The 23,511-nt window shown below is 43.1% G+C and overlaps 1 protein-coding gene across 1 annotated transcript; it reads left to right on the top strand.

Moving 5' to 3' along the window:
• Positions 1 to 1,136: 1,136 nt before the first annotated feature.
• On the top strand, positions 1,137 to 8,639 carry LOC136633471 (nicotinamide N-methyltransferase-like). The gene is made up of 3 exons (XM_066609234.1): positions 1,137 to 1,313; positions 3,162 to 3,369; positions 4,330 to 8,639. The coding sequence occupies exons 1-3, from the start codon at positions 1,163 to 1,165 to the stop codon at positions 4,751 to 4,753; spliced, it is 783 nt and encodes a 260-aa protein (XP_066465331.1). The 5' UTR covers positions 1,137 to 1,162; the 3' UTR covers positions 4,754 to 8,639.
• Positions 8,640 to 23,511: the final 14,872 nt, after the last annotated feature.

Raw genomic sequence — 23,511 nt, 5'->3', positions numbered from 1 at the left:
TATTTAAAGCAGTTTCCATCCACTATATCTCTAGAGGAGCTCAGCCATTGACCATCCTTCAGCAGTGTCACTCTCCTGTGTACCCAGAAGATAAAAGAATGGCCCAGTATCCAGGCCAAGATCAGAGAAGCTCCTGCAAAGATACATAAGATAAAAAAACACAAAGGTAAAGAATGATCAAGGAACACTGGGACTAATTCCAAGTTGTATTCACTATTGAATGGACATCCACACTTTTCGTGGTCATATACATTATTTTTTTAAACACTGGATTACTAACACCCAATATGCCTTCAGCTCTCAGCTAGTTGTCACTCTTAAGTAGCAGCATCTATTCAGCAGCAATGTCTCATAATTTATGACTGAGCTCCCCAAGGAGCAAATTCACTTCCTCAAAAGTATCAAGAATTGAAATCAGGTTAGAGGGGATCCATGAACATGAATAAACAATGGGCCACGTTTAACTTTCCCTGTTTGTGGCTGAAAACCATCTGCACTCTGCCCATTGGTGCCCAATTTCTTTTCTTTTTTCATCCTAACAGCGTGGTCGTTCAGCACATCTACATCACTTCTCACACTTTCAAGTCAACATCTGGCTTTTCCCGGGCCTTTGCTGACATTCATACTTTCCTCTATAGCGGAAAGTCAAGAAGACTGTCACGCCCGCAGCAGAGCTCCACTGTCAAGTATTACTTCCATAAAGCTACTATATACACAGTATAACATGGACATGCATATACTGTATTTGTGGAACTTATACTATTACTGGTTGATTGTAATTATATGCTGACTTGTATAGTAAAGCTAAATATATTATATTTCATTGGGTGCGGGCCATTTCAGTGTAACTCTTTCATTCATCACTCCTTACCGGATGGTTGATCAGAGGCTCATTTTAAAAGCCATTGCAGACTGAGAAACTATTTTCCTTTGTTTTTATTTTCATAATAAAACATTGTTTGAAGTTGATTAATATTTTATGCTAACCTAAGATAAAGCTACTATAATAGGCTACCCTGACTGTCACATGGAGGTAATAATACTCATCATGTGATAAGTAACAGAAATTGCAAATTGATTTCCTAGTGCTCATATAAATAGCTTGAGGTGTAGAACGAGTCACTCAGTCAGTCCTTACTTATCAGACTGTGAAGGTTAGACAATGGAGTCCTCTGCCTGTAAGCTCTATCATGTAGATGGCTTTGATTCCAGACATTTTCTGGAGATGTACTTTTCAGATAAACCTGAAGTGGTCTTTGCAGAGGAGACCTTGAAATTTCCCATTGAAAATCTTACAAAAGCGTTCACAGCTGGTATGTATCTTTCTATGTTTAACTATTATTATATATTTTTCCTAGTCCGTTTATTTACTTTCCTTTTTCCTACTTTTATTATGGAGCTATATTCATCCCTACAACACAATTGTATCTTATTATCAATATCACTTTGTGCCTAAAGTAACATACAGTAGGGTTAGGAGCTGAGCTCTTCTACCTCTTGGAAGAGAGAGTTGTCAGCAGAAGAGATTAATGTTTTTGTTGAACCTAATAGTTTTGGCTGTAAGAGATTTTCAGCAAATGTCTGGATAATTAAAATCTCCCATGATCACTGGAGGCCTATTTAGATGTTACAAATCTTAGGGAATGTGACAGACATCACAGAGTCCGGGGGCAGGTACCTTAGGATACACAAAGAGTCAAAGTAAAAAAAGTACATCACCCAGCTCCCTTTACCTGTAAAGGGAATCCGTGACCACAATCATGCTGCGGGACGATGACCAACACTCGTTCCCCGCTTACACTCGCTATTGCGCGGAAGCTAGTATCGCAGGCTCTCTGACAGAATGGCCAGCTGGTTGACATAGAGGCTGTAGGATATTTCTCTCCTCGCACTCCTTCGCCCCTCTCCATTGACTTAACATAGCGGACATTCAATACTGAATGGCTGCTATATACGCTGAACGATGATCGTCCATGATTTATGCAGCAAAAAGGATGGACGATGAGCTGAATGATCATGGTTCAGTGTAAATAGCAGCCATTCACTACTGAATGGCCACTATGTTAAGTCAATGGAGAGGAACAGGGGTGCCCGAGGAAAGAAATATCCCGCTACCCTGCTGGGAGCCAGCGACACTAGCTCCCATGCAGCAGACATTCATCCTGTCTAAATGGGCCTTAGTCCTACTTTTTTGAGAACGTGGCCATCTGATGTAGAAACAGCTCATCCATATCTTCTGCTTGTCCAGGAGCCCTAAAGAAAATGTTTACAATGGCGCTTTCTGTTGTTCCTGCCATGTATTCCTACCCAAACACTATCTACAGAATGACTTTTCTCTGAAGCTAAGATCTGTGTGGAGATGTAGGCTTTCATAACATAAGATGCAACACCTCCTCCATTTTTATTAAGTCTGTGTCTTATAAATAAGTAGTATCCTTGAAGCCTTGGAATAATCATATGTATCATCCCACAAAGTTTCTGTGATGCCTACAACATCATATTTCTCTTCCTGTGTTAGAAGCTTTAATTCTTGTTTGTTTCCCAACTCTGTGCATTTGTATAAAAACATGTTAGTTTGTGATCGGGGTCTCTTGTCCAATTCTTCTTGTTTGTTTCCCAGCTCTGTGCATTTGTATAAAAACATGTTAGTTTGTGATCGGGGTCTCTTGTTCCTCTACTTTCCTTTTGAATTTTTACCATTTATTTTTCCTTTCCACTTTTAATAGCAGAGTACACTGTTGTATTCATTAGCTGTATATTTTTTCCTGGCCTTTCATTTCCCTTCTCATATTGTTATAGTTTAAAGCTCTCCTGATGAGAGTAGCAAGGCTCCTGACAAACATATGCTTTCCTGCCATTGTAAGGTTCCCATTGTCACTAGCAAGGATTCCATCGAATAGGTAATTCCCTCCATGGTCTGAAAATCCCAACCTTTGCTGATGGTACAGTTGACCATTCATGTTTTGTTTGGTAGAAATCAAAGGAAAACATTCATGTAATGTTAATGAATATACATAAAAAAGCAAAAACAATGACAAAAAAACATCACTTGGGCTATTTAGTAAAGTGGGTGGATGAAATACATTGAGACATAAGGTGGAACCACAGAGGGTTAAAGTTTTTACTGTACATGCTTCAATATTTGCCATTTATTGTTACAGGTCTCATTGGAGGAGAGATCTTGATTGACCTCAGCACTGGTCCCATGATTCATCATTTGTACGCGGCCTGTGAGTTTTTCAAGCATATTATAGTGCTGAAGGCCACTGACCGATGCATCCTGGAGCTGAAAAGATGGCTGGACACACGGACCGGAGCATTTCATTGGGGCCATGCCACACAGCTTCATGTAGACACAGAGGGAAAGAGGTGAAATATTAGATCAACTATTAGGAGAAAACCCGCGGTCATTGTCATCATTGCTGCAGTACAAATGTGCTCCAATATCTCTTTTAATGCACACATGATCCTATTTGACTTGGCAGCAGCTACCTGACACTTGTTGCTGCAGTTACGTTTACTGTTAATTAAAGTCTCCACGTCCTTTGTCATGTCAGTTTTGCCCAGTGGTTTCCGATTTAGTCTGCGCTGGTGGCCTTTTTTCCTGCCCATGTGTATAACCTTCCACATATCAGAGTTAAACCCCATTTGCCACTTTTCTGCCCAAACTCCGAATTTAGCCAGATCCATTTACAATTGTACACTGTCCTCTCTTCTGTTAATTACTGAACATAGTTTTGTTTCATCTGCAAATATTGCTGTTTTACTGTGCAGCCCTTCTACCAGGGCATTAATAAATATACTGGACAGAATAGGCCCAATACATTTGTAATGCTAGTCTACAGTTAGACGTATAAGGCCTCATGTCCACGGGGAAAATCAGATCCGCTGCGGATTTGTAATGCGGATTTGGGCTGCGGATGCACTGTAATTGTCTTTTATTTTTCATGCGGGAGATCAATTGAGCTATGTGCTCTATGTGCTCCCGCACGTGTGATCCGCACTAAAATGGAGCATGTCCATTTTTTTTCATGCTCCAGAAATTTTTTAATTCACTTTTAAATACCCGCGGGTGGTCAATGCATTCCTATGGGGCGCGGATCCCCGTGCGGGAAAAATGCTGCAGATTTTAATTCTTATTTTCCCCGTGGACATGAGGCCTAAGCCTGACACTTAGTACTCCGGTCTTGGTTGACTTCAAGTCTTTCTACCCGCACTGGGAGCCAACAATCTACAGCTTACTGATATATAGTACTAACTGCTGAGCTGTGATGCCCATAGTGATGTCAGTGGGATAATGACTTTCCTCATTTTTCCCATTTCTTTCAGAGAGCAGTTACAGGACAAAGAAGAAAAAATTAGATCAGCAGTTCAACATGTTATGAAATGTGACTTCGAGAAAGAAAATATAATAGAACCGCTGGACCTCCCACCAGCCGACTGTATTATCAGTGTTGGGCTTCTAGATGTTATCAGCAAAGACCATGATGATTTCAGGAGATGTCTTGGGAAGTTCTTAAGGCTGCTGAAACCTGGAGCACACATCATATTAATTGGGTCTTTAAATGCAACCTATTTCACAGTCGGTAAAGACAAGCTCCATATTCTCAGATATGATGAGGATTTGGCCAGGAAAGCTCTAGTTGGAGAAGGCTTTGTGATTGATTGCTGCGAGGTTAAGGAGAGAAAGGTTGTGAGTGACCTTTGGGACGCTAAGGCTGTCATATTCATTGTTGCTCACAAGGAGAAGTAGAAACCTAAAGTTAAGTCTGCCAGTTAGTAGTTCATATGTAAATCTTTCAACTAGAATTTAATAATCAAACTGGGGCTTCCTGAATGATCGAACTCACCTGCAGAGTTCATAGACAATTCTATTAATGTGCCTATAGGTGTCTGCAATAGTTTAATTTAAACTTACAGTTTCATCATTGCAGCATGATGCCTGTATAGCAAGAGTCCAATGTATTCATGAAATGTAAGCTCCCCCACCCTCCAGCAACTGATTGACAGCCTTCTCCCTTTTACTGTGCATAGGGAGAAAGCTATCAATCTGCAGTGGGAGAAGCCTGCATATCATGAATACATTTCTATACTGTTTTATAGTGGTGGTATCATGCTGCTATGATTAAACTGTGAGTTTAATTAAGCTATTCTCTTTGCAGGTAAAGAGAGCTGGGGGGTGATGTACTATTTTTTTACTTGGCCTCTTTGTGCATCCTGAGGTACCTGCCACCGGAGTCTGTGATGCGGACGAAACTCTCTGTCACCTGCCCTAACAGCCCCGTAAGTTAGTTTGTGGTACTTTAGGCAGGTAAAAGGTACCCTTTAAACAATTGGTTAGTTTGATGTTATTAAAACTTTGTGTTTGGAAACTTTATTTGGACTGAGAATAGCCCTGAGATCTCATATGATCATCTGCATTACATCAATATGGTGATAAAGGTAAATATTTAGCTTTGAACTGTGTATTTTCCTTGAGGAGATCAGGATGTCTTGCCTACTTCTTACTAGATGATTCTGAATGTGTATGCAGAGAAGCATATCTCCTAACATCTGGTACCCCAAGGAGCCCATTTGACAGCACATTGAGGCTGTAGAGCTCCATACTATGAAGCCATATGGCCTCTGTGCAATGCTGTATCAGCTCCATGCACAAGGGTCTGCTGGGTACATGAGCCCATAATCCTATTTGGTATTGGCTTTGGAAAAAAGGACATAGTGCTGAGTCTGAATTCTCTCTGACTGAAACCGAGTATAACTCACCTTCCTGATGCTTTGACTACAGTAGGGGTGGCTTCCGGTAATAAATGACAGATGTGGCAGATGTAGCAGCAGGGAATTCTTTTAACTAGTGGGCATGAAGGAAACAATGTGTTCTTCATCCCCGCGGGGGTCACGGCAGCGGCGGAGAGGTAAGTATATTTTTTATTTATTTTTTTACACTAAAATCTTTCTTTTTCAGGAAAGGGCTTTTATGTAAAGCCCTTCCCTGAAAAAGAATGCAGAGGTGCCGGCAGACCATTGTTTTCAATGGAGCCGCCAGCAGCCGCCGCTACTTTATGTAAAACAATGCACAGACTTGCATTCACGCGTGTTTTTGCACGTACATGGGTACGCACCTATGTACACGCCTATGTACATGCTAAAACACGCTTGTGTGAAGCCACCCTAAGTCCATTGTCTCTTTGGCTATGCCCAACACACTCACTGAAATACAGAGAAACATTGCTGATAACTTCCATAGACACATGAGGGACACTAACCAGTGATTCTCTGTGTCTCCAACCTACAAAAAGAAGACAAAATATCAGATGAAACTAACAATTAGTTGGATGTTATTAAAACTGGTTTTGGAGACTTTGTTTGGACTGATAATAGCCCTGGGATATCATGTCATCATCGGGACATCATGGGGTATTGTATGACTTATGGCTATTTGTATTACATCAATATGGTGATAAAGGTCAATATTTAGCTCTGAACTGTGTATTTGCCTTGAGGAGATCAGGATGTCTTGCCTACATCATAACTGCTCCAACAAAGAGGTGTATAAAGACTCTGCTCTGCTATATGGTTGTAGGCCTCTGTCTTCATATACCAGCATACAAAAAGGTTGTTTTGTTGAATTTGATATGAAAATCATGGTATGCTACACTTAACATGTACCGTATGCAGAGAAGCATATCTCCTAACTTCTGGTACCCCAGGGAGCCCATATGGCAGCACATTGAGGCTGTAGAGCTCCATACTATGAAGCCATATGGCCTCTGTGCAATGCTGTATAAGCTCCATGCACAAGGGTCTGCTGGGTACATGAGCCCATAATCCTGTTTGGTATTGGTTTTGGAAAAGAAGGACATAGTGCTGAGTCTGAATTCTCTCTGACTGAAACCAAGTATAACTCACCTTCCAGATGCTTTGACTACAGTAGGGGTGGCTTCAGGGAATGAATGACAGATGTGGCAGATGTAGCAGCAGGGAATTCTTTTAACTAGCAGGCATGAAGGAAACAATGTGTTCTTCATCCCCGCGGGGGTCACGGCAGCGGCGGAGAGGTAAGTATATTTTTTATTTATTTTTTTACACTAAAATCTTTCTTTTTCAGGAAAGGGCTTATATGTAAAGCCCTTCCCTGAAAAAGAATGCAGGGGTGCCGGCAGAGCATTGTTTTCAATGGAGCCACAAGCAGCCGCCGCTACTTTATGTAAAACAATGCACATCATGCGTGTTTTTGCACTTACATGGGTGCGCACCTATGTACGCGCAAAAACACGCTCGTGTGAAGCCACCCTAAGTCCATTGTCTCTTTGGATATGCCTAACACACTCACTGAAGTACAGAGAAACATTGCTGATAACTTCCATAGACACATGAGGGACACTAACCAGTGATTCTCTGTGTCTCTAAGCTACAAAAAGAAGACAAAATATCAGATGAAACTAAAAATTAGTTGGTTGGATGTTATTAAAACTTATTTTGGAGACTTTGTTTGGACTGATAATAGCCCTGGGATATCATGTCATCATCGGGGACATCATGGGGTATTGTATGACTTATGGCTATTTGTATTACATCAATATGGTGGTAAAGGTAAATATTTAGCTTTGAACTGTGTATTTTCCTTGAGGAGATCAGGATGTCTTGCCTACTTCTTACTACATGATTCTGAATCTTGATGTATGAGCCATAAAATCCTCATATGTATGAAACTCAAGAAATGAAAATGCATACAAAAAAATAATAATAACATTCACCGTGAACTTCATCCTCAGGGCTCAATCATTGATTATGGCTCCATTTTAGATAAAATCATAACTGCTCCAACAAAGAGGTGTATAAAGAGACTGCACTGCTATATGGTTGTGTCATGGAATATAAAGTGTTAAGTTTCAGAATGCAATAAGTGTATGTTTCTTACCTTGTATTGGACTATTGACCCTTAAATAGAAGACTAAAACCTATGCTTTGTAGTGCCAGGAACTAGGATTTTAAGATAAGAAGTCAACAGACAAATTAAATAAGGCTAAGCTATGTTAACAGAGAAGACACACAATTATTGAAGAACTATTGTCTAATGCAGCAGCAATAGCCTGACTTAGGTAATTTCTATGTTTGAGACGGGCCTTAAGAGCTTTGAGACTATTTGGTAGATGTCAATAAGTCTTGTGATCAATAAGTATTTTCACCTTTGTAACAGTAAGCTACGTAACACTAATCTTTGTATCAGGCAACATTTGGATACGCCCATTTTTTCTGTACAAGAGTTGGCAATGTTCATAATAAAGTAGAATTCATTGGAGAAGTGTCTTGACATAACATGGAGTGATTTCATGCTATTGATAGATAATTGCTAGCAAAATCTCCTCATCACGGGCTTCCATATCTACCAATTTGGCACCTGGCAACGAGGTCATCAGATTGGTACCGGTGTGGTCTGATAACAGCTGGCGCCTGAACAGGGACCGAGTGTGACCAGAACCTCTGACCCGACTTACTCTCGAACGGACAGAATGCACTGACCCATAATCAGGAAAAAGCTGGCTGGTAAGAAACTGTTATTCTTATCCCTCATTGTGTCTCTGTGATTCTATCTGCTCTTTTGTCACAGACTGTAATCCTAGTTTAATTTATTTATAAAACTTAACTTTTAATTCAGTAATATATTCTAAAATCCTAGACAGACACATTGGCTTTCATGAAAGAACTTTGTATGCAGATGATGTGATTCGTTATCCTCTGTATATCTCATAGAACACTTCATTCAGGTTTTTATTCAAGATGGTCTGCTGCAATGTATTTTGCAGACTATTTTAAATCTCATACACGTGAGCGCATCAACCGGTATTTATGTGATCACCTGTGTTAGTTTGTCGATATACAAGGATATAGTACCAAAAAACATGGTCCTTTGGAAGAATATTGGATTTTACCACTAAGAGATAAATAATCTCTTTTTCGGTTCTGTTCTCTCTATATAGTGCTCATTCTCTCTATATGGTGCTCAACGCGTTTCCTCGCTTACGCGATTCTTCAGGAGCATTGTCACCGAGCGTTTAGAACCAGAAATAAATCGAAATTTCTAAGGTTGCAAATCTACCTGATCTGTCAGGGTATCGGTATATAACCTAAGTCCCTTTCTATGCTCAGACGCATTAAAATAACAGAGAGGATCTGGCAGCAGCTCCAGCCTACCACCAAGGCTGGAGCTGCTGCCAGATCCTCTCTGTTTGTTATTTTAATGCGTTGCTGACCTTTCTGCAAAGCCGGACTACTGGTGATTAGTACCAGCGTCTGAGCATAGAAAGGGACTTAGGTTATATACCGATACCCTGACAGATCAGGTAGATTTGCAACCTTAGAAATCTAGGGGCAAGATCTAGTGAATTAGGCTAGAAAATCGCCTAGCATTCTGACGGATTGTTGTCAGTTTGCAAAAAGAGCCTCAGATTTATTTTCTGGCAGCACATCGGTTTGTCTAGAAATAGACACCAATGTACGTGCAGCATAGCTGTAACCAATTTAGGGGATCATTGTAGATGACCCTTTGGTTACTGAGCGTTGTTAACTCACCAGTTATTAACGAGTGTGCAGACGCTAGCTATTTTTAAGATTGTCAATTTTTCGCACTCTGAACAATTAATTCCATTGGTGATTTAAAACCTATGGAATTAAGGTACATATAAGTATAGAGTTGCTGATCCTGGCCGTGTCATCTGGTTCTAAACGCTCGGTGACAATGCTCCTGAAGAATCGCGTAAGCGAGGAAACGCGTTGAGCACCATATAGAGAGAACGAGCACTATATAGAGAGAACAGAACCGAAAAAGAGATTATTTATCTCTTAGTGGTAAAATCCAATATTCTTCCAAAGGATCATGTTTTTTGGTACTATATCCTTGTATATCGACAAACTAACACAGGTGATCGCATAAATACCGGTTGATGCGCTCACGTGTATGAGATTTAAAATAGTCTGCAAAATACATTGCAGCAGACCATCTTGAATAAAAACCTGAATGAAGTATTCTATGAGATATACAGAGGATAACGAATCGCATCATCTGCATACAAAGTTCTTTTATGAAAGCCTATGTGTCCGTCTGGGATTTTAGAATATATTACTGAATTAAAAGTTAAGTTTTATAAATAAATTAAACTAGGATTACAGTCTGTGACAAAAGTTAAGGTATACACTGGTCCTCTGCAGCAGTGATTTTCTATCTGCTCAAAGTTGGGTAAGTGCGTTCATTTATATTGAGTGGTTCATTTAAGGTCTAAACTCGGTCTATTTTATATGACAAAGAACCCTGTCAGATAAGCTGTCTCGTTGTCTAGGTTTGAATGAATGTGTAACTCGGTGTGTTTAAAGGTCATAATAATATCAATAGGTAGGATAATTGTCCTAGAGTGGATATTCTATGATCTAAGTTCCCTAATCTACTGGTAACGTGTTCCGGATCCCTGACAAGGGACCGATAGTTTAGGTGGGTCCTACACTGTGAAGCCTGAGTTTTTAGGGTCACGCAGCGGGGACCCCTGTGTATATGGTTTAGGTGGGTCCGGCACTGTGAAGTCTGAGTTTTTAGGGTCACGCAGCAGGGAACACTTGTACTGTATGTTGTCTGTAGGAAAAGTGTCTGATTTGTGACAAGAATCTCTTGCCATAGTCAACATAATATCCTCAGACGGGGTTACCCTCTCGTCAAATAAGGAGGAAAAAGGTTATTAAAAACCCATATAGATTACCAGTGAAACATGAGTAATGAATGGTCTAAGAAAGCCACCTTGGATGAGTCAGAATAGATAATGGCCAAAAACATAGTAAGGAATATGGAAGGTAAAGAGATAGCTAAAGAATGTAAGGCTTGGATGTCTATCATGAAACAGGACACCAGACATGGGACCCTTAGTCCCCGTCTGTGGTCAGATGCAATGATAGAATATAAAAGTAGTTTTAAAGATGCTAAACTCCTGGAGGCAGCTGAAGGTTGGGACAGATTTGCCTGCCTGGTTGCTAAAGGGAAGATAGAAGAAAAAATTGAAAATGATGGTGTCAGTAAGTACAGAATAAGAATGCCAGATCCTGAGAAACAGAGGTTGTCTACAGTTAGCAGGAGTTTATGACTACTGTTATAAAGACCTAGAAGAAGTGGCCAGACATAAGGCTGATCCCTTCTTACCTTTGATGATGGAGGAATTTAATCCACCACCTGACCCTAAGGTGTCAGGTTCTGGGGCTATTTTCCTACTTCATCTGAAAGACTGGGCTTCAAAGCATATGACAGAGTTAGGAATTACCTTGCATGATGTTAGGCAGGAGGAGACAGAATCATCAGAAAAATGTTTGTCTAGGATTCTAGTAGCCTGGGGGGACTTGGGATACAGTCCTAATGTCCCTGCACATGCCCAACTTCTTACACAAGCCTTTGTGGGAGGTCTTATAAAGACCTTGAAGGACAAACTAGAAGCCGCCTTTCCTGAATGGCGTACTCTAGAGGCTCAGGTTCTTCTTCAAGTTGTCTGCGGTTTTAAGCTAGGCTCCTGTACTACTGTACTTAAAAGCCTGGACAATAATGAATCCCGAAAACCTATCATTGCTACAACTGTGGCAAACAGGGCCACATGCGTAGACCATGTAGGGCACCTCCTAAGGCTCAGAATGGACAGTCTTACCACTTTGAATATTATAGAAATTGCTTTTGTAGTAGTAGGCTGTTGTGTAGTATCTTGTATACGCCGCATATTGGCCAAATCTGCTAAAAAGGTGATACCCACTATGATAGCACAGAATGGTATGTATGCCCAGCTCTTATGTTCAGCCAGCTATGATTATTCTTGTATTGGTCAGAACAATAGTGAAATGTTATTGATAAAGCCTGGCAGACATCGCTAGGATGGACTGAGGTACTTCAAATGTTTACTGTTGTTCTGGGACAAGATAAGAAACAAAAGGAGGAAATGTCATGGAATATAAAGTGTTAAGTTTCAGAATGCAATAAGTCTATGTTTCTTACCTTGTATTGGACTATTGGCCCTTAAATAGAAGACTAAAACCTATGCTGTGTAGTGCCAAGAACTAGGATTTTAAGATAAGAAGTCAACAAACAAATTAAATAAGGCTAAGCTATGTTAACAGAGAAGACACACAACTATTGCAGAAATGTTGATTAATGCAACAGCAAAATCCTAACTTAGGTAATTTCTATGTCCGAGACGGGCCTTAAGAGCTTTAAGACTATTTGGTAGATGTCAAAAAGTCGTATGATCTATAAGTATTTTCACCTTTGTAACAGTAAGCTACGTAACACTAACCTTTGTACCAGGCAACATTTGGATACGCCCTCGTCTTTCTGTATAAGAATTGGTAATGTTGATAATAAAGTAGAATTCATTGATTCTCATGGAGAAGTGTCTTGACATAACATGGAGTGATTTCATGCTATTGATAGATAATGCTAGCAAATTCTCCTCATCACGGGCTTCCATATCTACCAATTTGGCACCTGGCAACGAGGTCATCAGATCGGTACAGGTGTGGTCTGATAACAGTAACATCCGTTTTTGCTACCCATGTGCATAACCTTCATTTTTCAACATTGAACTTCATTTGCCATTTTCCCCCCAAGTCCCCAGCTTATCTCAGTCCGTTTGTAGCCGCACATTGTCCTCCGTTGCATTAATTATATTGTATAATTTTGTATCATCTACAAATATTGATATGTTGTGCAGCCCCTCTATCAGGTCGTTGATAAATATATTGAACAGAATGGGGCCTAGTACTGAGCCCTGTGGCCCCCCACTAGTGACTGTGGCCCAATCAGAGTACGAATTATTTATTACCACCCTCTGCTTTCTATCATTGAGCCAATTCTTTACTCAATTGCACACGTTTCCACCCAATCCGAGCTCCTCATTTTATATATCAGCCTATTATGTGGCACAGTGTCAAATGCTTTAGAGAAGTCCAGATATACCAGATCAATAGATTCTCCCAGGTCCAGCCTAGAGCTTACTTCATCGTAGAAGCTGATCAGATTTATCTGACATGATCGACCCTTCATGAATCCATGCTGGTGAGGAGTTATTCCATTGTTTTCCTTGAGGTACTCATCGATGGCGTCTCTCAGGAAACCCTCAAATATTTTTCCAGTTACTGAAGTGAGACTTACTGGCCTGTAGTTACCAGGCTCACTTTTGTTCCACTTTTTGTAAACTGGAACCACGTTGGCAATGCGCCAATCCAATGGTACCACCCCGGTCTTGATAGTATCCACAAATATTAGATATAGCGGTCTAGCTATCTCATCACTTAGTTCCCTTAGTATCCTTGGGTGTATTCCATCTGGGCCTGGCGATTTATCGATTTTAATCTTCTTTAATCGGTTCCGCACTTCCTCCTGCGTTAGGTATGAGATATTTTCTGAGGGGTTCATTTTATTCCCCTGCATCTCGTGTGGCATTTCCTTTTCATTTGTGAATACACTTGAAAAGAAACTATTTAATAGATTTGCCTTCCCTCCATCTTCTTCAATGATTTCTCCTGCATTATTTGTTAAAGGGCCAGTGCTCTCACTGCAAATCCTTTTGCTGTTAATATAGTTGAAGAATAGTTTCGGGTTGTTTTTGCTCTCTTTGGCGATCAGTCTTTCCGCCTCCTTAGCAATTTTGATCGTATCTTTGCATATTTTGTTTTTTTCCCTGTATGATTTTAGCGTTTCTTCGTTGCCTTGTTGCTTTAGCAGTTTGAACGCTTTCTTTTTTCCGTTTATTGCCCCTCTTACCGTCTTGTCAAGCCACATTGGATTCCTTTTAGTTGAGATTCATATTTAAAGGGAATGAACTGCTCACATGAGGTGATTAGGATCCTTTTAAACTCCTCCCATTTGTCGTCTGTACTGATATTTTTGAGGATGTTGTCCCAATTAATGTTACCGATAGTAGTTCTAAGCTGATCAAATTTTGCTTTACTAAAGTTTAGTTTGTTTGTCGCTCCCTGACAAGGCTTCTTATTTAATGACAGCTGGAAGTTGATTATATTGTGGTCACTGTTCCCCAAGTGCCCCTCAACCTGCACCCGCTTTATTCGGTCCGGTTTGTCAGTTAGTACTAGGTCCAGAGTGGCCCTCCCTCTCGTTGGTTCCTGCACAAGTTGGTTCAGGTAATTGTCTTTAATTACTCTCAAGAAATTATCACCCCTGTGAGATTTGCAGGTTTCGTTCTCCCATGTTATATCTGGATAATTAAAGTCCCCCATGATAATTACTTTGTTTCGTTTTGACACCTCTTCTATCTGCCTTAGTAGTAAGTTTTCAGTTTCTTCTGTTGCTTTTGGTGGTCTATAGAAAACCCCTATCAGGATTTTGTTATTTTTTTTCTCCTTGTATTTCTACCCACAGAGATTCCACCTGTTCGTCTCCTACTCCTATATTCTCCCGTAGTCTCGGCTTTAAGCAGGATTTAACGTACAGACATACCCCTCCCCCTTTCTGGTTCCTTCTGTGTCTTCTGAAGAGATTGTACCCCTGTAAATTCGCCGCCCAATCGCACTTATCATCAAGCCATGTTTCCGTTATTCCGACTATATCATAATTTTCATCAGTCATTCTCGCTTCAAGCTCACCCACTTTACCGATCAGACTTCGTGCATTCGTGGTCATACAATTTATATCTTTTTTTTATTCTTTATATTCATTTTGTTGCTATTCGTACTATTGGCTGATCTAATAGTTCTAACTGTACTAACCCCCTCCCCTGCTCGACCCCCATTTCCCTTGCTTAGACCCGGGTCGCTAGCTACACTGGCTACTCCACTGTTTCTAATTTTGCCCTCCCCCGAGTCCCTAGTTTAAACCCTCCTCCAGCCTTCTAGCCATCTTCTCCCCCAGCACAGCTGCCCCCTCCCCATTAAGATGCAGCCTGTCCCTACGGTAGAGCCTGTAGCCGACAGCAAAGTCAGCCCAGTTCTCCAGGAACCCAAATCCCTCCTTCTTACACCAACTCCGGAGCCACTTGTTTACCTCCCTAAGATCCTGTTGCCTTTTCTAGTGTGGCCTTAGGTGCAGGTAGTATTTCCGAGAAAACTATAGTCTGTGTAGGAAGTACGTGAGCAGGCCCAGGGTCAGGCTCGGTCCCAACCTCCACCTTGTGTGACCCAAGGTGCCCTGAGTTACATAGCAATGGGAAATCCATGTGTGCCCACACAATTCATTCTGTGTAGGTGACAGATAGCTCAACACCGCAAGGTGAAGTCTTTGAGTTCCTTGGGCTCGCCTATGCTGTCAGTGCACAAAGATAGCATTACACGGACCCCTGTAACATTTCTGTAGCAGAAGTATAGGCAGACCCCAGTAACATTTCTGTAGCAAAAATATAGGCAGACCCAGTAACATTTCTGTAGCAAGATAATAGGCGAACCCCTGAGTACTATGAGTGTAGGTGAAGGCCGTAAAAATTAGTTAGATAACAGTATAGGCGAGGGCCAGAAAAATTGGTGCACCAAGAGTACAAGTGCACCCCTGAAAAATTGCTCAACCGCAAGGGCAGGTGAAACCCAGAAACATTTTTTAAAGATACAGCTCGTTGTTGCTTAATTTGTAACAGAGCCTGGATGCAGCCCTGTGAAAAAAAAATGGTTTCTGGTAAAGTATCAATACTTTTGAAACTTTTTAAAATTGTAAAAAACTTATAAACAGAGCCTTTTGGGCTGCAGAAAAATTGGCAGTTCAGCGTGATGACATGCTTTTTTAGGAGGAGGAGTAGGAGGAGGAGGAGTAATACTATTCGAGAGTGATTGACAAAGCTAATTCCCCCTTTTTTTCCGGTGATAGAGAATGCTTTTTTCTCCAGTTGCAGTGAAAAGAATTATTAGGTTTCGCTGCTCTTTGCCGGTGGAGAAGAGAAGTCTGGGGAAATCCAGCCTTTGTTCACCTTTATGAGTGTAAGCATGTCGGCACTGGCAGTTGACAGGCGGGTACGCTTATCCGTGATGATTCCCTCAGCTGCACTAAACACCCTCTCTGACAAGACGTTAGCAGCAGGGCAGGCCAGCACCTCCAGGGTGTACAGCGCAAGTTCGTGCCACGTGTCCAGCTTTGAAACACAATAGTTGTATGGAGCAGAGGCAACACAGAGGACGGTGATACGATTGGCTACATACTCCCTCACCATCTTTTTATAGTGCTCCATCCGACTCAGCCTTGACTGGGGAGTGGTGACACAGTCCTGCTGGGGAACCATAAAGCTGGCAAAGGCCTTGGAGAGTGTTCCCATGCCTGCGCTGGACATGCTTCCTGATCCCCACGCCTCCCCTGCTACTTGGCCCTCGGAACTGCGTCTTCTGCCACTAGCGCTGTCAGATGGGAACTTTAGCATCACTTTTCCCACCAGGGCCCTGTGGTATTGCATCACTCTCTTACCCCTTTCCTCTTCGGGAACGAGAGTGGAAAGGTTCTCCTTATACCATGGGTCAAGAAGGGTGTACACCCAGTAATCCATGTTGGCCAGAATGCGTCTAACGCGAGGGTCACGAGAAAGGCAGCCTAACATGAAGTCAGCCATGTGTGCCAGGGTCCCAGTACGCAACACATTGCTGTCCTCACTAGTAAGATGACTTTCAGGATCCTCCTCCTCCTCCTCTACAGCCCAAAGACACTGAACAGATGACAGGCAAGCAGCATGGGTACCCTCTGCAGTGTGCTCAGCTGTCTCTACCCCCTTCTCCTCCCCCTCCTCCTCCTCCTCCAAAATGCACTGATATTTAGACGTGAGGGTGGTCTGGCTATCAAGCGACATACTAGCATCCCCCGTCTCCTGTTCCAACCGCAAAGCGTCGGTTTTTATGCTTTGCAGCGGGATGGTAACGCTAATGATTGCAGCATTGCCGCTCACCATCTAGGTAGACTCCTCAAAGTTTCCGAAGACCTAGCAGATATCTGCCATCCATGTCCACTCCTCAGTAAAGAATTGTGGAGGCTGACTACCACTACTCTGCCCATGTTGCAGCTGGTATTCCACTATTGCCCAACGCTGCTCGTACAGCCTGGCCAACATGTGCAGCGTAGAATTCCAGCGTGTGAGTACGTCGCACAGCAGTCGGTGCTCTGGCAGCTGAAACCGATGTTGCAGGGTCCTCAGGGTGGCAGCGTCCGTGTTGGACTTGCGGAAATGTGCGCAGACGCAGCGCACCTTGCCGAGCAGGTCAGACAAATGGGGGTAGTTTTTCAGAAACCGCTGAACCACCAGATTGAAGATGTGGGCCAGGCATGGCACGTGTGTGAGACTGCCGAACTGCAGAGCCACCAACGTTACGGCTGTTGTCACACATGACCATGCCCGGTTGGAGGCTCAGCGGCGAAAGCCAGAGGTCGGTCTACTCTATCAGACCCTGCAACAGCTCGGAGGCCATGTGCCTCTTGTCACCTAAGCTGATTAGTTTCAGCACGGCTTGCTGATGCTTGCCCACCGCTGTGCTGCAGCGCCGCACGATACCGACTGCTGGCGACGTGCTCACACTTCTTTATTGAGAGGTAGAGGTGGCGGAGGAGGGGTAGGGTTTGGAGGAGGTGGCATAAAATGCTGCAGATACCAGCACCAAAGTAGGACCTGCTATTCTGGGTGTGGGTAGGACTTGAGCGATCCCAGGCTCTGACTTGGTCCCAGTCTCCACCAAATGTACCCAATGTGCCGTGAGGGAGATATAGTGGCCCTGCCCGCCAGTACTTGTCCACGTGTCTAAGGTTGGGTAGACCTTCTCAATAACCGCGTTGGTGAGGGCACGATTTATGTTGCGGGTGACGTGTAGGGCTGGGACGGCACACCGGGAAAAATAGTGGCGACTGGGGACCAAGTAGCGCGGGACCGCCACTGCTATCATGTTTTTGAAAGCCTCCGTTTCCACAAGCCTGTACGGCAGCATCTCCTGGCTGATTAATTTGGCAATGTGCACATTTAAAGCTTTAGCGTGCAAGTGCGTGGCGGTGTATTTGCGCTTTCACTCCAACGCTTGTGCTAGAGACATCTGAACACTGCGCTGAGAGACATTGCTGGATGGGGTGGAGGACGGTGGAGGTGAGGGTGTGGGTGTAGGCCGGGAAGCGCTCGTGCCTGTGTCCTGGGAGGGGGGATTGGATCTGTGTGGCAGGTTGGGGCACAAGGGAAAAGGCAGTGGTCCCACCTTGTGTGGTGCTTGGCCATCATATGCCTGCACATGCTGGTGACGGTGAGGCTGGTAGTGGTGGCTCCCCGGCTGATCTTGGCACGACACAGGTTGCACACCACTGTTCGTCAGTCATCCGCGCTCTCACTAAAAAGCATCCACACCTTTGAACACCTAGCCCTCTGCACGGCTCTTCCTCCGAATCCTCTGTGCGCTCCTCCCTTGGACTTACTGCCCTTACTACTACCTCACTGACAGACAACTGTGTCTCATCATCATCGTCCTCCTCACCCACAGAAAGCTCTTGAGACAGTTGCCGGAAGCCCCCAGCCTCATCACCCGGACTCCGGGAACTTTCCAAAGGTTGGGCATTGGTCACGACAAACTCCTCAGGTGAGAGAGGAACCAGTTTTTCCCACTCATGGCAGGGACCCGAGAACAGTTCCTGGGAGTCTGCCTGCTCATCAGAATATGTAATTGTCATGGAGTGAGGAGGCTGGGAGGAAGGAGGAGCAGCCAGAGGATTCAGAGTTGCAGTCCCTAGTCCGGGAGTAGTGGACTGCTTAGAGGACTGGGTGGTCGATACATTGATGGACGCATTTTCTGCCATCCACGACAGGACCTGCTCACACTGCTCTGTTTGTAATAAAGGTCTACCACGTGGACCCAAAAATCGTGATATAAAGCTGAACCCAGAAACTTGCCTCTCTCCTAATCCCGCAGCAGCTTGCTGTGATTCACCACAACCAGGAACTCGGCCTGTGCCCACACCCTCACTTGAACGTCCGCGTCCGCATCCTCGACCCTTACCCCTACTGCTCATCATGGCGGATTAAGAATAGAGCAGGGCCCAAATAAATTACCCCACTGTAGAGCACTGACAACTGTGGCTTAATTCACCGCACACAGAGACTTGTAGATAGCGGAGGCTCTATGCTGTGACTAGAACAAAGTAACCCGCTGTCGTGCGCTGATACCCAGGGGTAATTTACTGCTCGCAGAGACTTGTAGATTATAGAGGCTGTGTGGAGTGGGAGAAGACTCTAAAGCCAGTGGATAGTGCTGGTAACTGCAGCGATCTTAGCCCCACCAAGGAAAGGGTATTGTGAGACGCTCTGCACAGCGGCTGAGCTGATATACTTTGCAGTGGCCCAGGAAATATTACAGTACTGTTTAGCGGTGACTCCTCCGTATAATGCACTGCAGACATAGAATGTTATAAATGAAGTTAGCCACTTACTGCTGTGGGGTGGGATAGGGCTGGCACGTCACAGAAGGAAGTGGTAATGCCTTACCCGCATGTCTATTGGCTGGATAATGGCGCTAAAAATGTGGGGAAGGAAATGGAATTGACTCGAGTACCGCGTGGTGTTCGACTGGAGTAACAAGCATCTCGAGTACCCTAATGCTCGAATGAGCATCAAGCTCGGACAAGTGTGCTCGCTCATCTCTAGTGGCGATCCTTTCTTATATATTTCTATTCTTAAGAAATGCATGCTATATGGAGTCTGTATTGTCTTGTATATTGTCTTCGAATGTAGAATGATTCAGCAAAATGTGTATTGGTGTTTGCAGGAATGAAAGGGTTAATGTCTGCAAATGAGCTGTCTCTGTCTGAAAATGTATCGTGTTATGTTGTAAATTTGTGGTCACCTGACCATGCTTGATATTAATGTTTGCAGAATGTGAGTGAGGTAGTTTTTGGAGAAAAGTTGCTTGGAGCCGCACAGACACCGAATGGTCTGTGCATGGAATGATGGAGGAAGCTGAGTGGTATATAAGACATTGTCCTGGGACACCCAAGAGTTTTCTAGAGTGAACGGATGGAAGGAGTGTGCCAAACAGTGCTGAATGCTGCCTTTAGGACTGTATGGTGAGCGGTTGAGATTTCGTACAAGTAAGAAAGAGTCACACAGATAACAAGGACTGTGGTCTCAATCTTCATCCTGAGTTTTGCCTCCCTATCACTGTATTGGTCTTCGTATTATGTTGGACTATTACTGTTGGAGTATTAAGTAAAGATGGCACTGCCAACCATTCCCAGCTTTGCTTTTATACAATTTACCCTGTGTGTGGACCATGCGTTTCACCATCCAACTGATTCACCAGGTAAACCATAGTTGGTTTACTCAAGTAAATTCACAAGGGCAGAAGTAGTCTATTGCAATAAGAAAAGGCCCTTCACAGGATAGTTAGTTTACTCCATTTAATAGCCTGGCCTCAGTTCCTTGGACAGGTCCCCTTGCTACCCTCAGGGTGGGAGATGGTAGAGTCCCATCACAAGGCCCAAACTCTATCCCGCTGTCCCCTATGCTGAGGGCCCACTCCTCGGACGCTGCAGGGTGGAGCTATCTTGGCGTCACGAACAGGATAAAAATACCTTTGTGCCGCAAGAGTACCGATGCGATAACGCCTCAAGACTTTTTTCTGCCTTCCTCAAAAGTTTTTTAAGTAAAAAGGACCATCTGAGTCTCCCTGGACAAGCTCTCTCTAGCTCATGGAACCAAAGAAGTACCAGCCAAGATTTAAGAACCCGCTGAGCCAGAAGTGAGGATAAGGTTCATTCAAACACATGCAGAGAAGCTGTGAGGAGAAACTGCTGCATTATGTATCTAAAATGTGGTCTGGATCACGGAACTGTGGTGTCAGACGTGACAAAGGACTTAAGGGAAACCCCAGTTGGGTTACCCCATTTAATAGCATGCCCTCGGTTCCTTGGTCAGGTCCCCTTACTACCCTCAGAGTGGGAGATGGTAGAGCCCCGTGACAAGGCCTAAACTCTACCCCACTGTATCCTAGGCTGAGGGCCCACTCCTTGGATGCTGCATGTATTTTTTGCTTTACCACAACCTGATCCTGGCTTCTATATACCATGCCTGCTATATTTTAGGTCTACTCATTTGATGGTTCCTTGTGTTTCAATAAATATTATTGAATGATAAAACAAGTATCTTACGTTGAAGAGGAACCTTCGGCCAACTTATACATTGGCCTAGGCTCTGCACCCCCTATGTCCTTTATAAGAATGGCTTATAATGTTTGAACATAGAACTTCCTTCTCCAAAGCCAAAAGCTCACTGTAGCTGAACTGGAGCTTGGGTACATAAAGTATCTATATTGGAGTGGTTCCTGAATCTCTATTTTTTGGATTGAAGGACCTTGTGCTAATCGTTTCCATTCACTTCTGCTATTTACAGTATTTGCATTCACTATCATCACGTTGAGAATACTATACTTGCAAAACATATGAAAATCCTGTGTCACATGTTGTAGTCATGATCTGATTGCATCTGATACAGTTCAACAATTAATAGTATGAGGAGCATCTGGCTACTTCTAAAGCTCCTGAGGTGCAGAGCGTGAGAAGCAGAGATGGCCATCATAGAGAACACCTTCGTATATATTAATATTGTGACGCTGATCATCTCATTTCCAGGAAACATCTTGATTATTGCTGTAAACATTCTGGATTTCTGCAAGAACGGAAGACTTCCAGTAAGTGATCAACTTATATTCGGCTGCAGTGTCTTCAGCCTTCTACATGGACTTGTAGAAATTGTTCAATTCGCCATCGAAGAGTATCATTTGATAACTGCACATATCTTGATGTACTTTAACATCGGCACCATCTGTTTTTCTGCCCTCCTCAGCATACATTTCTGTCTGAAGATTGTGAATATTAAGCATTGGGTCTACATTGGTCTGCAGAGAAGATTCTCTATGCTGATATATTGGCCTTTGATGACTTTCCTCCTAGGATACACCCTCATTAACTTTCTTTCTCTATTATATAAAAAGCAGAAGGTTCTCCTAAACACAACGTCCGCAGTTGTAGAGCCTCAAACATGTTCTTGGTCATTGTTCATCTGCATGTCAATGAGTGTCTTTGACACTTTGCTCTGCTTAGTATCAACATTGACCATCGTCATCCATCTGTTTCAGCACATGAAAAGACTCCAAGAGAATACCATTGGATCCAGATCTCCAAACATGGAGGTCTATATTCGCACAGTCGAAACGGTCACCACTTTACTGGCTGCTAATATTCTTCTTTTTAGTTCCATGTTCTTTCGTTGCATCTTAGTTGCTTTAAACGAAATGTTTGGGTTGCATCTATTCAGTATTCTCATCTCTACATGCCATATATTTAGCTCTTACTTTCTAATCAAGAGAACCAAAAAATTGGATACAGTCCTGGTAAAGGTACTGAACCAGTGCTTAGGCTTTAGCAGTAACAATCAGTAATGATGTACATGGCCATATTGTCTAGCTATGTTGTATCAGATCCTACAAAAGATGGAAGCAAACTCCTTCAAGCAGATATAACGCAGACTAACAGTATGGCCATGAGTTATTGATCACACCGCACAGATGAAAAACTATTTCCCAAATGGTTTAAAAATAAGTTTTTCAACCCAATTGTGTTTTCATTGACATTCTAGGAAACCTTAGGACAATGTTTCATAAACACATTTGTAACGAACCCCATTAGGTTTTGTCTGCAGAACTTCCCAAGGGGAACACTTATGTGGTGATTATATTGAACCATTTGGGCTTCGTCAAAGTGTAAAAGTGTCCCCAGGTCAGGGGGCCGGTCCCTGAGGGTTTAGTGTGGATTGTCTCTTCACCAATGGGAGGGCATGGAAATCAACAGCATCCTGTCATGGTGAAGGGTACTCACCAGCTTGGTCATGTAATGGAAATATTTTATGGCTATTTTGTAGCCATTAATCCTTGATTTTATATTCTATCTATGTATCTATCTATCTGAACAAGCTTTAATATATCTACTAGGCCCCGAATTCTAAGGGTGGCTTCACACGAGCGTGTTTTTGCGCGTACCTAGGTGCGCACCCATGTAAGTGCAAAAACTCGCGTGAAGGCAGGTCCGTGCAGTGCTTTTAATAGAGCTGCGGCTGCTGCCAGCAGCTCCATTGACAACACTGTCTGCCGGCACCCCTGCATTCTTTTTCAGGGAAGGGCTTCCCTGAAAAGAAAAATTTTAGTGCAAAAAAATAAAAAATATACTTACCTGTCCACCGCTGCCATGACCCACGCGGGGATGAAGAACACATCTGCCGCATGCGGCAGATGTTTCCTTCATCCCCACTAGTTAAAAGAATTTCCTGCTGCTACATGTGTGACAGATGCAGCAGAGGAATTCTTCAATTCTCTACCGCAGCTGTCACACATGACAGCTGCGGTGGAGGATTCTGCTGCCAGCACCCCATCAATGGATTTCAGGGAAAGGCTTTAAATAAAGGCCCTTCCCTGAAAATCCAGTAAAAGTGCTGTAAAAAACAAAAAAAAATAGATACTCACCTTGATTCAGCTGCCGGGGATCAGCCGCGTCTTCTC

This window comes from Eleutherodactylus coqui, chromosome 6 (genome assembly GCF_035609145.1).
Source record: "Eleutherodactylus coqui strain aEleCoq1 chromosome 6, aEleCoq1.hap1, whole genome shotgun sequence".
Classification (NCBI taxonomy): domain Eukaryota; kingdom Metazoa; phylum Chordata; class Amphibia; order Anura; family Eleutherodactylidae; genus Eleutherodactylus; species Eleutherodactylus coqui.
This window is presented reverse-complemented; position numbering and strand designations above follow the sequence as displayed.

Bases quoted from the DNA above. Each gene is read 5' to 3' on its own strand.
- LOC136633471 (XM_066609234.1), top strand. From the start codon at position 1,163: ATGGAGTCCTCTGCCTGTAAGCTCTATCATGTAGATGGCTTTGATTCC. The intron at 1,314-3,161 runs GTATGTATCTTT...TTATTGTTACAG, and splicing joins TACAAAAGCGTTCACAGCTG to GTCTCATTGGAGGAGAGATC. The intron at 3,370-4,329 runs GTGAAATATTAG...CATTTCTTTCAG, and splicing joins GTAGACACAGAGGGAAAGAG to AGAGCAGTTACAGGACAAAG.